Source organism: Podarcis erhardii, assembly GCF_964252035.2.
Source record: "Podarcis erhardii genome assembly, chromosome: 1".
Lineage (NCBI taxonomy): Eukaryota > Metazoa > Chordata > Lepidosauria > Squamata > Lacertidae > Podarcis > Podarcis erhardii.
This window is the reverse complement of record NC_138497.1, coordinates 11,396,953-11,411,163: the sequence shown is the minus strand read 5'-3', so window position 1 is coordinate 11,411,163 and position 14,211 is coordinate 11,396,953. Positions and strand designations below refer to the sequence as shown.

At 48.0% G+C, this 14,211-nt stretch overlaps 2 protein-coding genes across 2 annotated transcripts in view; one reads left to right on the top strand and one right to left on the bottom strand.

Moving 5' to 3' along the window:
• The window catches only part of BRF1 (BRF1 general transcription factor IIIB subunit), a gene marked incomplete at its 5' end in the record, with an annotated part of 190,627 nt that overhangs the window by 104,118 nt on the left and 72,298 nt on the right, over window positions 1-14,211 (bottom strand). The window contains one exon of the mRNA XM_081861258.1: window positions 5,125-5,274. Coding sequence (XP_081717384.1) covers window positions 5,125-5,274 — 150 coding nt within the window. The remainder of the gene's footprint in view (window positions 1-5,124; window positions 5,275-14,211) is intronic.
• Window positions 12,569-14,211, top strand: part of BTBD6 (BTB domain containing 6) — a 4,284-nt gene continuing 2,641 nt past the window's right edge. The window contains exon 1 of the mRNA XM_081863807.1: window positions 12,569-12,706. Coding sequence (XP_081719933.1) covers window positions 12,639-12,706 — 68 coding nt within the window. The 5' untranslated portion in view covers window positions 12,569-12,638. The remainder of the gene's footprint in view (window positions 12,707-14,211) is intronic.

Below are 14,211 nucleotides of genomic sequence, written 5' to 3'. Positions count from 1 at the left end.
TATTGATGCAGCCCAGAATTGCATTGGCTTTTTTAGCTGCCGCGTCACACTGTTGGCTCATGTCAAGTTTGTGGTCAACCAAGACTCCTAGATCCTTTTCACATGTACTGCTCTCGAGCCAAGTGTCACCCATCTTGTATTTGTGCCTCTCATTTTTTTTTTTTGCCCAAGTGCAATACTTTACATTTCTCCCTGTTAAAATTCATCTTGTTTGTTTGGGCCCAGTTCTCTAATCTGTCAAGGTCGTTTTGAAGTGTGCTCCTGTCTTCTGGGGTGTTAGCCACCCCTCCCAGTTTGGTGTCATCTGCAAATTTGATCAGGATGCCCTTGAGTCCATTATCCAAGTCGTTGATAAAGATGTTGAATAAGACCGGGCCCAAGACAGAACCCTGTGGCACCCCACTAGTCACTCTTCTCCAGGATGAAGAGGAACCATTGATGAGCACCCTTGGGGTTCGGTCAGTCAGCCAGTTACAAATCCACTGAGTGGTAGCATAGTCAAGACCGCATTTTACCAGCTTCTTTACAAGAATATCATGGGGCACCTTGTCAAATGCCTTGCTGAAATCAAGGTAGGCTACATCCACTGCGTTCCCTGCATCTACCAGGCTTGTAATTCTGTCAAAAAACGAGATCAGGTTAGTCTGACATGACTTATTTTTCAGAAACCCATGCTGACTACTGGTGAGCACAGTATTCCTTTCTAGGTGCTCACAGACTGTTTGCTTAATGATCTGCTCCAGAATCTTCCCTGGTATTGATGTCAGACTGACTGGGCGGTAATTATTTGGGTCCTCTCTTTTCCCCTTTTTGAAAATAGGGACAACATTTGCCCTCCTCCAGTCTGCCGGGACTTCGCCTGTTCTCCAAGAATTCTCAAAGATGACTGCCAGTGGTTCTGAGATCACATCTGCCAGTTCTTTTAATACTCTTGGATGCAGTTCATCTGGCCCTGGAGACTTGAATACATCTAAACTAGCCAAGTATTCTTGTACTATCTCCTTAGTTATTCTGGGCTGTGTTTCCTCTGCTGAATCATTTGCTCCAAATTCTTCAGGTCAGGCATTGTTTTCTTTATCGGAGAAGACTGAGGCAAAGAAGGCATTGAGGAGTTCAGCCCTTTCTGTGTCCCCTGTTTGCATTTCACCATCTTCTCCTCTGAGTGACTCCACTGATTCTTTGTTCTTCCTTTTGCTACGAACATACCCATAAAAGCCTTTTTTGTTGCTTTTAACCTCTCTAGCAAGCCTGAGCTCATTCTGTGCTTTAGCTTTTCTGACTTTGTGTCTACACGTGCTGGCTATTTGTTTGAATTCCTCTTTGGTGGTTTTCCCCCTTTTCCATTTTTTGTACACATCCTTTTTTAATCTTAACTCAGTTAAAAGTTAAAAGTTCTTTAGATAGCCACCCTGGCTTCTTTAGGCACCTTCCATGTTTCCGTCTCATTGGTATTGCCTGAAGTTGTGCTTTTACTATCTCCCTCTTAACAAACTCCCAGCCATCATGAACTCCCTTTCCTTTTAGTGAGATCCATGGGATCTCACCCAGCACTTCCCTAAGTTTTATGAAGTCGGCTTTTTTAAAGTCAAGAAATTGAGTCCTAGTATGCTTGGCTGCTCCTTTCCGCTGTATAGTAAACTTCAGAAGAGCATGATCACTCGCGCCTAATGATCCTTCCACTTCTACCCCACTAACCAGGTCATCAACATTGGTTAGGACCAGATCTAAAATGGCTGTTCCTCTTGTTGCTTCTCCCACTTTCTGGACAATGAAGTTGTCTGCAAGGCCAGTGAGGAATCTGTTTGACCTTATGCTCTTGGCTGAGTTTGACATCCAACAAATATCCAGGTAACTGAAGTCCCCCATTACTACTATCTCCCTTCCTTTTGCATGCTTGGCCATCTGTTCCAGGAAGGCATCATCTATGTCCTCCGTTTGGCTTGGGGATAATAATAATAATAATAAATTTTATTTATATCCCGCCCTCCCCAGCCGAAGCCGGGCTCAGGGCGGCTAACAACACTAAAACAGTACAACATTATAAAACATTATAAAAATGGATTAAAATGAATTAAAATCAAAATTGATGGCAACCATAAACTAAAGTTTTGTAAAGATTGCCAGAGGAGGGAGTCAGGCTGCGCCCTGACCAAAGGCCAGGTGGAACAGCTCTGTCTTACAGGCCCTGCGGAAAGATGTCAAGTCCTGCAGGGCCCTTGTCTCTTGTGAGAGAGCGTTCCACCAGGTTGGCGCCGCAGCCGAAAAAGCCCTGGCTCTAGTTGAGGCCAGCCCAACTTCTCTGTGGCTTGGGACCTTCAAGATGTTTTTATTTGAAGATCGTAAGTTCCTCTGTGGGGCATACCAGGAGAGGCGGTCCCGTAGGTACGAGGGCCCTAGGCCGTATAGGGCTTTGAAGGTTAAAACCAGCACCTTAAACCTGATCCTGTACTCCACCGGGAGCCAGTGCAGCTGGTATAGCACCGGATGAATGTGATCTCTAAGCGAAGACCCCGTAAGGAGTCTCGCTGCAGCATTTTGCACCCGCTGGAGTTTCTGGGTCAGTCTCAAGGGCAGCCCCACGTAGAGCGAGTTACAATAATCCAGTCTGGAGGTGACCGTCGCGTGGATCACAGTGGCTAGGTCAGGGCGTGAGAGGTAAGGAGCCAACTGCTTAGCTTGGCGGAGATGAAAGAATGCCGCCTTTGTTATAGCTGCAATCTGCGCCTCCATGGAGAGGGAGGTATCGAAGATTACACCCAAACTCTTAACGGACGGTGCTGGCACTAATTGCACCCCCGCAAGAGATGGGAGTTGCCCCCTCAGCCCCCTGTCGTCCCGTCCCAGCCAGAGGACCTCTGTCTTCGAAGGATTTAACTTCAGCCGGCTCCCACGTAACCATCCAGCCACAGCCTCCAAGCATCTGATCAGTGTGTCTGGTGCAGAGTCCGGGTGGCCGTCCATCAACAGATAGAGTTGGGTGTCATCAGCATACTGATGGCAGCCCAGCCCAAAACTCCGGACAAGCTGGGCGAGGGGGCGCATAAAGATGTTAAAAAGCATTGGGGAGAGTATTGCACCCTGGGGCACACCACACACCAAGGAGTGGCGGGATGACAATTCCCCCCCAAGCGCCACCCTCTGTCCCCGACCGGAGAGAAACGAGCGCAGCCATTGAAGGACTGTGCCCTGGATCCCCACGTCGGCAAGGCGGTGGTCCAGGAGTTCGTGATCGACCATGTCGAAGGCTGCTGACAGGTCTAGAAGAATCAGCAGCCCCGACCCGCCTCGATCCAGCTGCCTGCGGAGATCATCTGTTAGGGCGACCAGAGCCGTCTCAGTCCCATGACCAGCGCGGAAGCCGGACTGGAATGGATCCAGAGCCGATGTTTCATCCAGAAACCTACCAAGCTGTTCAGCAACCGCTCTCTCAATCACCTTACCCAGGAATGGAAGATTCGAAACCGGGCGGTAATTGGATAGATCTAAGGGATCTAAAGATGTTTTCTTTAAGAGCGGGCGCACCACTGCCTCCTTCAGTTCCCCTGGGAATGTCCCGGTGCCAAGGGACAGATTGATGATATCCCCCAGGGGGGCCCGCACCTCGTCTGGACACGCTCTGATCAGCCAGGACGGGCACGGGTCGAGAGGACATGTGGTGGGCTTTCCAGCTCGGAGGAGTCTGTCCACATCGGCTGGGGATATCCGGTCAAAGTGGTCCAATACTGAACCCGAGGGCAGTCGAGGGGCCTCCAGTTCCTTTATTGTATCCAAATTGGCAGGGAGGTCATGGCGGAGCAACAAGACCTTCTCCGCAAAAAAGCTCGCAAATGCCTCACAGCTGTGTGTCAAATTGTTATTTAAATTTGGCTGTCCTTCGAGGGATCTATAGTAAACTCCCACAATGAGGTCTCTGTTATTCTTCTCTCCCTTAATTTTGACCCAAATGCTCTCACTTTGGCTTTGAGGTTCTAAATCTTGGATCTCTTCACAGGTATACACATCCCTGACATATAACGCCACTCCTCCTTTCTTGTCTGGTCTGTTTCTCTGAAATAGATTGTATCCCTCCATTATTACATTCCAATCGTGGGACTTATCCCACCAGGTTTCAGTGATGCCTATTATGTCATATTTAGCTTGCTGTACCAAGAGCTCAAGCTCATCTTGTTTATTTCCCATGCTTTGTGCATTAGTGTACAGACATTGAAGTCCATTAATCATTCCCCCGTGTCTCTTATTTAAGGATTTTTTTCCTCCCACCACTAGGTCTGCGTGCTGTTTGCTCCATTTGGTCTATGACATTTGGATGATCATCTTCATCAATTGATAGACTCCTACCTTCAGGAGCACTGCCTCAGGATCTACTGCAAACCATACAGTGATTGGTTACCAGCAGAGTTTGATCTACCGTTCTGTTGTTGTCAGCATCCATCTATCTCAAGAGACAAGAGAGTGCACCTCTGGGGGTGAAGTCAAACTGCTGCATTAGCAGCACCGAAGTGACCTCCCTGGGGTGCAAGCCTGGGCAGTGTGTATTTCTATGGGTCCTGAGAGGACAAGACCCGCCTCTTGGCTCTGCTGATGTGGTCCAAAGGAAAGCATAGCAGTATGTTTGAGAGTCCCATGGACTGCAAGAAGATCAAACCTATCCATTCTTAAGGAAATCAGCCCTGAGTGCTCAATGGAAGGACAGATCCTGAAGCTGAGCCTCCAATACTTTGGCCACCTCATGGGAAGAGAAGACTCCCTGGAAAAGACCCTGATGTTGGGAAAGATGGAGGGCACAAGGAGAAGGGGACAACAGAGGGTGAGATGGTTGGACAGTGTTCTCGAAGCTACCAACATGAGTTTGGCAAAACTGCGGGAGGCAGTGGAAGACAGGAGTGCCTGATGTGCTCTGGTCCATGGGGTCACGAAGAGTTGGACACGACTAAACAACAACATGTTTGGCACCAGCTTGGCTGCAGGAGTTGCAGGAAGGAGCTTGATTCTAAGGTCGTGCTTGTCGATTCACCAACTGCTTCTTACTTACAAAATGAACAGGGGGTCACCTGCAAAGCGCCTTCTGCACAACCCACTGCTGCTGCTCTATGCACCCAACAATTCCCACAAATTCTTCCATACCTGCACCACAAAGCCCCGAAGGCCGTCGCCCTGTGTGCATCCAGTCTCTCTTCATCTGCTGCAGGAGCCTCAGGGCAGTCATGGAAACCTCATGGTTCTTATTGCCAAACTCCAGCATGTGTGCAAAACGAGGAATATATAAACATGGATCTGCAACAAAACAAGAGTCGGCTATTTCTGATCCTGACCTTTACTTTCGTGAACATGCTTCTTGAACAATAAAGCCTACTGTCAGTTCTTAGTTCACTGACAGAAAATGGTATGAGCTGTGTATCTGAAGAAGATGCACACGAAAGCTCATACCTAGAACTAACTTAGTTGGTCTTTAAGGTGCTACTGGAAGGAATTTTTTTATTTTGTTTTGACTATGGCAGACCAACACGGCTACCTATCTATAACTGACAGAAAATGGGTTACACTACTGCAACGTTTCCAATCCAGACAGGTAACAACATGTTCCAGCGGAAGAAGTACATAGGGACACAGAAAGATGTTTTATAGAGTCAGACCATTGGCCATGTAGCTGAGCCCTGTCTAAATTGACGGACAGGGACTGTTGTGGGTTTTGGACAGGGGGCACTCCTAGCTCTATGTCAGGGATTGAGCATGCAAATCAGATGTTCTACCAAATCAGATGTTCTACCTTTTGCATGCAAATCAGATGTTCTACCAAAAAAACCCAAACCCACCATGATTTTCAAGTTAGTGCACTACACAAGGAAATAACATGAACTGCTGACTGCTGTGGACTGTAAAGAATACGACAATGCATGCAATAACCAGGGCAGTAAAAGATATTGCCAGAATGCTGGGGAAGGGGGGAGGCGTGCCCAGGGGTGTGCTAGAGGGCAGCACCACCTGGGAGCAGGAAGTGACAGGGGAAAATAATGTTCTCGTAAAGCATGCAGAACATTTTGTCTCTAAATTTTTCCCGTATCAAGTGTTCCTCTCTCATATCATAGATCAAGGGGGTGGGGAGAAGAGGTCATAAAATGTTTTTACTTAACAACAACAAAAAATCTACAATTTTTATTCTCGCACTTTGATTTAAGCATGCTCTTTTATATTATTATTTACAATGCACATGCGACCACACAATTACACCAACTCAAATACTGACAATACAAAAATATGAACATACCGTATTTTTCGCACCATAGGACGCACCGGACAATAGGATGCACCTTGTTTTAGAGGGGGGAGAACAAGAAAAAAAATTCTCCCCCTCTCTGCCCAGCGCCCCTTCAGCGAAGCAGCAGGAGGCGCTGCGCAGAGAGGGGGAGAATTTCCCCCCTCTTGTTTTCCCCCTCTAAAACAAGGTGCCGTTTAAGGTGCATTCAGGCGGCTACCTTGGAAGCCTGGAGAGCGGTCGGTGTGCACCGACCCCTCTCGCTCTCCAGGCTTCGGGTTCCTTTCGACCTGCTCTTTGGGGCTGGCGGGGGGAAGCCCACCACCAGCCCCAAAGAGCAGGTCAGGGAGCAGCGGAGAGGCTGCTGCCATAGTCGGGCGTCACCTCTCCAGCTGGGAGAGGGTCGCGGGGCTATGGCTTTTTTAGCCCCTCACGTGCTCTCCCAGCTGGAGAGGTGGCGCGCGGCTAAAGAGGATCCTGCCATAGCCGCCGTCACCTCTCCAGCCGGGAGAGGGTCGCGGGGCTATGGCTCCTGCAGGGTTCCCCATGCTGCGGATGTCTGCCCGGCGTGAGGGGCGCTCTGCTTCAGGGCGCCCTTCGCACCAGGCAGCAGGCTGCTATCCGCTGCGTGGGGAGCCCTGCGAGTGTGCTTCCCGGCACTCCGGGAAGCAGGCTGCTATCCTCTATAGAGGCTCCTTCCATAGCCGCGCGTCACCTCTCCAGCCGGGAGAGGGTAGCGGGGCTATGGCGTCTTCGCTCCATAGGACGCACACACATTTCCCCTTCATTTTTGAAGGGGAAAAAGTGCATCCTATAGAGCGAAAAATACGGTAAATGCTACACCTATGTGACTTCCCTTCACCAGCGTTCGTCACTTCTTATTTTTTAATATTCTTATTTAGATTGCGATTTGTAACTCTCATCCTTAATAGTATTTCTTAACTAATATTTTGTTTTCTGAGCCAACTTCACAAACTTATCAGACTCGACATAGGGGGTACGTGATCAGGACCTCCTGTACATATTTATTTGTCTTTGGCTTCAAAACAGCAATGTGAGGCACTGGCAGTGAGTGAAAGGCTGCTGCATCCATTCTGGCCACACTGTTTCCTCAATCTAAATTCTAACGGCCTGTTTAGCCCAGGAGGGCAGGTACAAGATGTCAGTTAAATAAGCAGCCCCACATGGCTGCTTTGAAGCTTGTTTTTAAAGAGCAACAAGTATGCCATGAGAGATCTGGCAGGCCATCTCTAGTTTAGCCCACTGGGCTAGCAATTGCAGGAGTAAAGGACTAGCAAAATCCAGTCTCCTGAAGAGTATTAGAGTTGCCAGAAAAGTGTGCTGAGAGCATAGCAGCTGTGGTGGCCCACTTTGGAGGAATTGAGAGTGGAGTTAGGCTGCAACTCCCTTCCCAAGGTGGCCCGTAAAAGAAATCGCTCACCTGGGCTGTAAAGTTTATGCTAGAAGAATCAATGTTCCACCAGGCACAGATTAGATTATGTTTATTTCCCCTTTCCTGAAGGAGTGGTACAGGTCTTCCAGTGACAAACAGTTGTTTGGCTTTTCTGCTTTATTATACAATTTTCATTCATGCATGTTGCTTTAATAATTTTATGCAAGCAAACCACCTGAAAAGCAGTATATGTAACTTACATAAATAAATATTTTCAGATTCTCATTTGGAAAACCAATTAGAGCATGCAGCCATGTGGTTTTACCAGCCCACTTGTTTTTCCGATTTATCTCAGTTTAATGTGCTTAGCAATGCAGCTTGATGCCTAACTATTGCGCCGCAATAAAATCATTTTTATAATGGTGTTTGTGGTTCCAAACAAAGAAAGCTACATAAATAGTGCTTTTTTGAGGGGTCAACTTCTAATGCAGCAGATTATTATTTTTTTAAGCCTTTGTTTAATACGTTTATGCTCTTCTGCGGAGGAATCAGTTTCTCATTTCCTGCCAGGTAATTTGTTGGCGAATATGCTTTCTCAGTTGATGCCCTGCTTGAGTTCTTCCGTTGATAAAGATGAGGCTTTGCTTGAAAATGTTCATTTAAATAGTTCTTGTGGACTTATAATGAATGAAATCAATTTCATTTGCTGCTAAGTGTTAACACTTATCAATTATGCAGCGAGTTCTGTTTATTCTTATTGTGTGATAAGATGACCATACACACACATATTCCGCAACGCTGCATGAAAACCTCTGTACAGGCAGTAGTAGATCATAGTAAAAATACCAAGTAAATTATTAACACTACCTGAGTTGTAGAGATTCATGGAGGAAATTCGCACATTATTTATCCATGATGGTCATACAGATTTATAGTTAAATTGCTGTAAATCAATGAACTTGTTTGGAAGAACTAAAGACCCCAAGAAAATCTAGTATCCCAAGTAAAAGCAAATGCTATAAATCTTCGGCATCATGACTTCATTAATATATAAAATGTGTAAGCAAACTATAAATACGATTTTTGCGGCTGCATTTCTATGTTACATTTCGCAATGCAACAGAGAGAGAGAAAATCACAAAATTTTCTCATGTGCGTTGGCAGTGGTAACATGAAGGCAGCTAGCAGGTCACAAGATGAGAATCTCCTGGGATAAGGTTAAAGACTTTTTATCACTTTTTTTACCTAAAGCTGCCCTGCACAGAGCCTCAAATACATTGCAGTATTTCAGAAAATTATTTTGTCTTTCATGCTTACAGACTGCCTTGACAACACCAGTCTGCACTGTGCATTAATAGAAAAGTGAAACTCACCAAAGAAATTAAAAGCCTTGAAGACTGAACAATTCAATTCCCAAAACAGATTAAATGAAAATATCAAGGCCCACAGACAACAAGGTACTTTCTTCCAAGTACCATGTTAGCTTGTGATGCCAGAAGATTCTTTAAAAAATAATCCTATGGAAGTTATAAAGGTGTGTAGAGTTTTGCTTTGTAATGCTGTAAGACTGAGCCCTAGTTCAGATGTAGTGGGGGAACTATGTATTCCTACTACATGAAGTCTTGAGTGCACACACTCCATCTCGTTCTGTGCATACCAAAGGAGATCAAAAGCACCCACTCACAGGTTTAGACAAACCAAGTTCCTTGTGACATTCTAACTCAGGAGACGGTGGTTTGTTTAAACGACAATCTGTGAGAACAAGCCAGGAACCAGAACCATTGCTTTAATCTGTTTCATTCTCATTTAGTATAGCAGTCTTTAGCACCATTTGGTGGGATACAAATTCAACAAATAGTTCAAACACAAACCAGTCACCCATGTTCAGATATCACAGGAAACTTGGTTTGTTTAAAAGCAGAAGCGGAAGCTCCTAATCTCCTTGTAAAAGCAAAATGGGAGAAATGTGTGAGCCTAAGGCTCGTCACAAGTTTCTTCACATAGCTGGAAACCACGGTTTTTCATTTTATGTGAACTAGGCCTGAAAATAAAGAACTCAGATTAACACAACTAAACAGTGCCATAGAGACATCACAAAACAAGCATCAGCTCAAGGCACACTTAAATGTTGGACTTCTTCCAAACCTATGCCCAGGCTTTTATAACATTTTCTGTATATTTGTGATTCTATGTCCTGAGTAGGTTCTGGATCAGAGATATCAACATTTTGTAGAAAGGGTTCAATACAAGTGTGGATATGGTTTATCCAAATGGTTCAAAAGAGTGTGCAACATGGGGTAATCAGAAGTTTACAGAAACTCAAGAGCTGTCTGCCAGGCTGATAGCAACAACAGAAAGGGGTGCATGATTTGGAAAAGCAAGACATGCTTTTTTGTGTTCACATGAACAAAAGCAACAAGCACTTACAAAGTTGATAGGTGCAACTGCTTTATTTCTGTGCCATCTGTTTAGGGGAGGTCATTACCTGTCTCTTCCCCCACCACAAGGATCATTTCTAGCTGAATGTGGATATCCCTAAGTTGTTCTCCATTATGGGGCAGGACACCTCAAGAAGGGGCAGAGAGGGCCTTAGCACACAGCTAAGGAAGCATTCCCTCTTCACGCTAAAAATCTTATATTTGATTAAGTCCTACTCAGAGTAAACCCACTTAAATTAATGAACCTAAGTTAATCATGTCTATTAACAACAATGGATCTACTCCAAATAGGACGAGCATTGAATACCACCAACTCACTCCATGCTCACCCTGCCCTCGCTGCTGACAGGCGGGCACTCATGCGCCGGGGGGAGGGACAGGGCACAGAGGGTGTTTACCTTCTGCCTCCTGCCCCTGCTTGGCCGCCACTGCAGCAGCAGCCTCTGTCCCCGGGGGGGGGGGGCACACGAGCCTAACCAGGGCACTGTAAGGAGGTGCTACTCCCCTGGGCCAGGTTGCTCACTGGGACGAGACACTTTGAGCATATTACACCAAACCTGGTCTGACTGCACTGGTTGCTGATTAGTTCCTAGGTCATTTCAAAGTGCTGGTTTTGACCTATAAAGCCTTAAACGGCTCAGGACCACAATACCTCAAGGACCACCAACCTGGACCCTGCAATCATCATTCAAGGCCCTTCTTCATATGCCTTCCCCACAAGAGGTCCGGAGGGTGGCAATGCAACAACGGGCATTTTCTGCAGTGGGTTCCTCTTTGTTGGTGTCACCTGGCACCTTCATTGTTTATATTTAGGCACCGGGAGAAAAACGCTTCTCTGTAAGCAGGCCTTTCTCTGGCTGATTAACATTTTATACCCTTTTAAATATGGGGGCTTGGGGGTGTATTGGTTTGTTTTTGTTATTTTTATTATGTTTTTTGAGTTCTCATTTTGTATTTTTATGTTGTGAACCACCCTGTGACCTTCAGATGAAAGGCAATCTACAAATTATTATTATTATTATTATTATTAATAATAATAATAATAATAGGCTTGTGGGCTTCATTAGGCATCTAGTTGCCACAGTGGGGAGCAGAATGCTGACAGATGGGCCACTGGCATGATCCAGCACAGAAGCTCTTCTATTGAAAGAAATCCCACCCTTTTTTAAAGAAAGGGATTCAGTCTGGTTTCTTGAGTCTAGTTTATTTTTTATTAAACCATAAACACAACTCAGCACTTCAGCACCTTTCGCAAACCCCACAAACACATTTTTTTTTTATTCAGCTTAAAATACAAATGATAGAAAAATGAAGCTGGCAACTCCAGGCTTGTGGACTCTCTTTCCTTGGAAGTTTTTAAACAAAGGTTGTATGACCATCTGTCATGGATGCTTTGGTTGAGATTCCTGCATTGCAGGGGGTTGGACTAGATGACCCTTGGGGTTCCTTCCAACTTTGATTCTGTGAAATCAGTGGTTCCAATTAGCTAAGCACTGCAAACCAGCTCCACCTGGTATGCAGGGTAAGACCCTACCTGCCCGCAAACTGTCTCGCCAGAGTGGTGCATGCTCTAGTTATCTCTTGCTTGGACTACTGCAATGCTCTCTACGTGGGGCTACCTTTGAAGGTGACCCAGAAACTGCAATTAATCCAGAATGCGGCAGCTAGACTGGTGAGTGGGAGTGGCCGCCGGGACCACATAACACCGGACCTGAGAGATCTGCACTGGCTCCCAGTACGTTTCCGAGCACAATTCAAAGTGTTGGTGCTGATCTTTAAAGCCCTAAAAGGCCTCGGTCCTTTATACCTGAAGGAGCGTCTCCACCCCCATTGTTCAGCCCGGACACTGAGGTCAAGCGCCAAAGGCCTTCTGGCGGTTCCCTCGCAGCGAGAAGTGAGGTTACAGGGAACCAGACAGAGGGCCTTCTCGGTAGTGGCGCCCACCCTGTGGAACGCCCTCCCTTCAGATGTGAAGGAAATAAGCAGCTATCCTATTTTTAAAAGACATCTGAAGGCAGCCCTGTTTAGGGAAATTTTTAATATTTAATGCTGTACTGTTTTTAACATTTGATTGGGAGCCGCTCAGAGTGGCTGGGGAAACTCAGCCAGATGGGCGGGGTATAAATAATATATTATTATTATTATTATTATTATTATTATTATTATTATTATTATTACCACCACCCCTTGTTTCAAAAGCCAGACCATGGACCCCCTACTTTTGAAAATTTTGCTATCTCTATGGCAGTTTTGGGGCGACTTCGCCTTGGCTTGGGCGGACGAAAACTTTTGCAAAGCGCTATGCCCCCCCCCTTGCCTTTGCCCGAAGGAGGGGGTCGCACGGAGTGAGAAAAGGAGCACTGTGCCAGGCTCGGGCCAGAAGGAGCAGGGGCGCCCTCGCTCGGCTCGCTTCGGAAGGAAGCTCGCTCGGGGCCGCCGCCGCCGCCGCTGCACTAAGCTGGGATCGGCGAGGCGGCCCCTCCCGCCTGCCTGATGCTGCCGCCGCCGCCGCCGGAGACTGCCATTTCCATAATCATGGCTTCTGACTCCAAGGATGAGTCCGCCGCGCCAACTTTCCCATCCGGGCTGGGGCGAGGGGGCGCCTGGTGAGCGGGCCAGCAGGTACACTTGGGTGGCTTTTATCAGGGCCGTGGGGTGGGCGGCGGCGATGGGAAACGGGGAGGGCCGCGGCTGGGACCGGGCGATCCGGCGTCGGCGGGGCGCTGCAGCCGAGTTCGCCAGCTGCAGGACTGCTTGCCGTGGTTACCTCGAGCGACCCGACCGCCCCCTCCAGAAAAAAACCACGCACTTTGCAACTAGACCAAGAACTGTCGTCGGTGCCGATCGGCAAGGGATGACAGAATTGGCAAAATAAATCTGGACGCTCCGCTCCAGCTGAGGCTTGCATTACGCCTGGGAAAGGGGGGGGGGATCCAAACCTGGCCCCGTTTGTTTACTGCTTTCCCGATCGCGTTTTGGGGCAGCGGCAGCAGCAAACGCAGAGGCGAGGTCAGGCGAGCTGCTGCCAAGTGTGTGTTGTGTAGGAAGGGGAAGAATTTCCCCATGCAATCGCTTAAAGGTGGGGGGTAAAGTACGCTCCCCCACCCCCACCCCCAAAAAGCAGCCGAACTTTTATCTGCAAAAAAAAAAGCCCTGCAGATCCCTTTCTGAAGTGAAATACTTCTGCAGTTTCCGCGGCGCCTTTCCCGAAATTGCTGGAGGGCTTTTCTTTCGGTTTGCAAAGCGGGGGCTGCATGTTGTTCTTGATTCTCTTATGCTCCGCTGCAGCCGCGTTTGTGTGTGTCTGTGTGTGTTGTGCTTTTTCAAAATCTGCTTCGCCCAACAAGGCGAGCGAATTTGGGTTTCCTGTAAATTTCCCAAAGGGAGGAGGGGACTGGATTGATTGGCGAAAAAAGGGAGGGGGAAGGGGGTGGGCGGCTAGCAAAGGAGCGGAGAAGAATGACATATTGTCTGGCAGGGGAGGGGTGGCAGGAGGGAGGCAGCCCGCCGTCCCTCCCCGTGCGCCCTGCTCTCCGCCGCCTCGCCATTGGAGCAGGCGCCGGTGACGCGCGGAGCTGCTGCTGGCTATTTGAGGCAGCGGGAGGAGGAGGCAGCAGCAGCAGCCGCCGCCGCCGCCGCGCCAGAAAGGGAGAGACGGGCGAGGAGGCACATACGCGCGCGGAGGCGCACACGCGGACGGCCACGGGCGCCCAGCCCGGCAAAGCGGCTCTTGCTGACTTTCCAATTGCGACACAGGCGGAGCAGCAGCAAAGAGAGAGAGCGAGCAAGAGCGCATCTCCGACCCGGCGCCCGCGGATGGAGAAGAGCGCCGGGGACCGGCCTCCCCGAGCGCAGAAGCTGAACCGCCGCCTGCAATTTCGCTAGGGTTTTCCTTTTGCAAAGAAGAGCGGCTGGATCGGATGCCGGCCCCCACCCGACTCCTCTGCGCATCGCCGCCGCCGCCGCCTCTGGGATTTTACCGACGAAGGGTCTTGTTGCGACCGTGGAGGAAAATAATAAGAATACAGTAATAAGAAGAAGAATCGGAGGTCGGCTGCTCCTTCGCGGATGTTCCACCTCCGGCCGGAAAATAAAAATAAATAAATAAGCCAGCAAGCCCGAGTTTC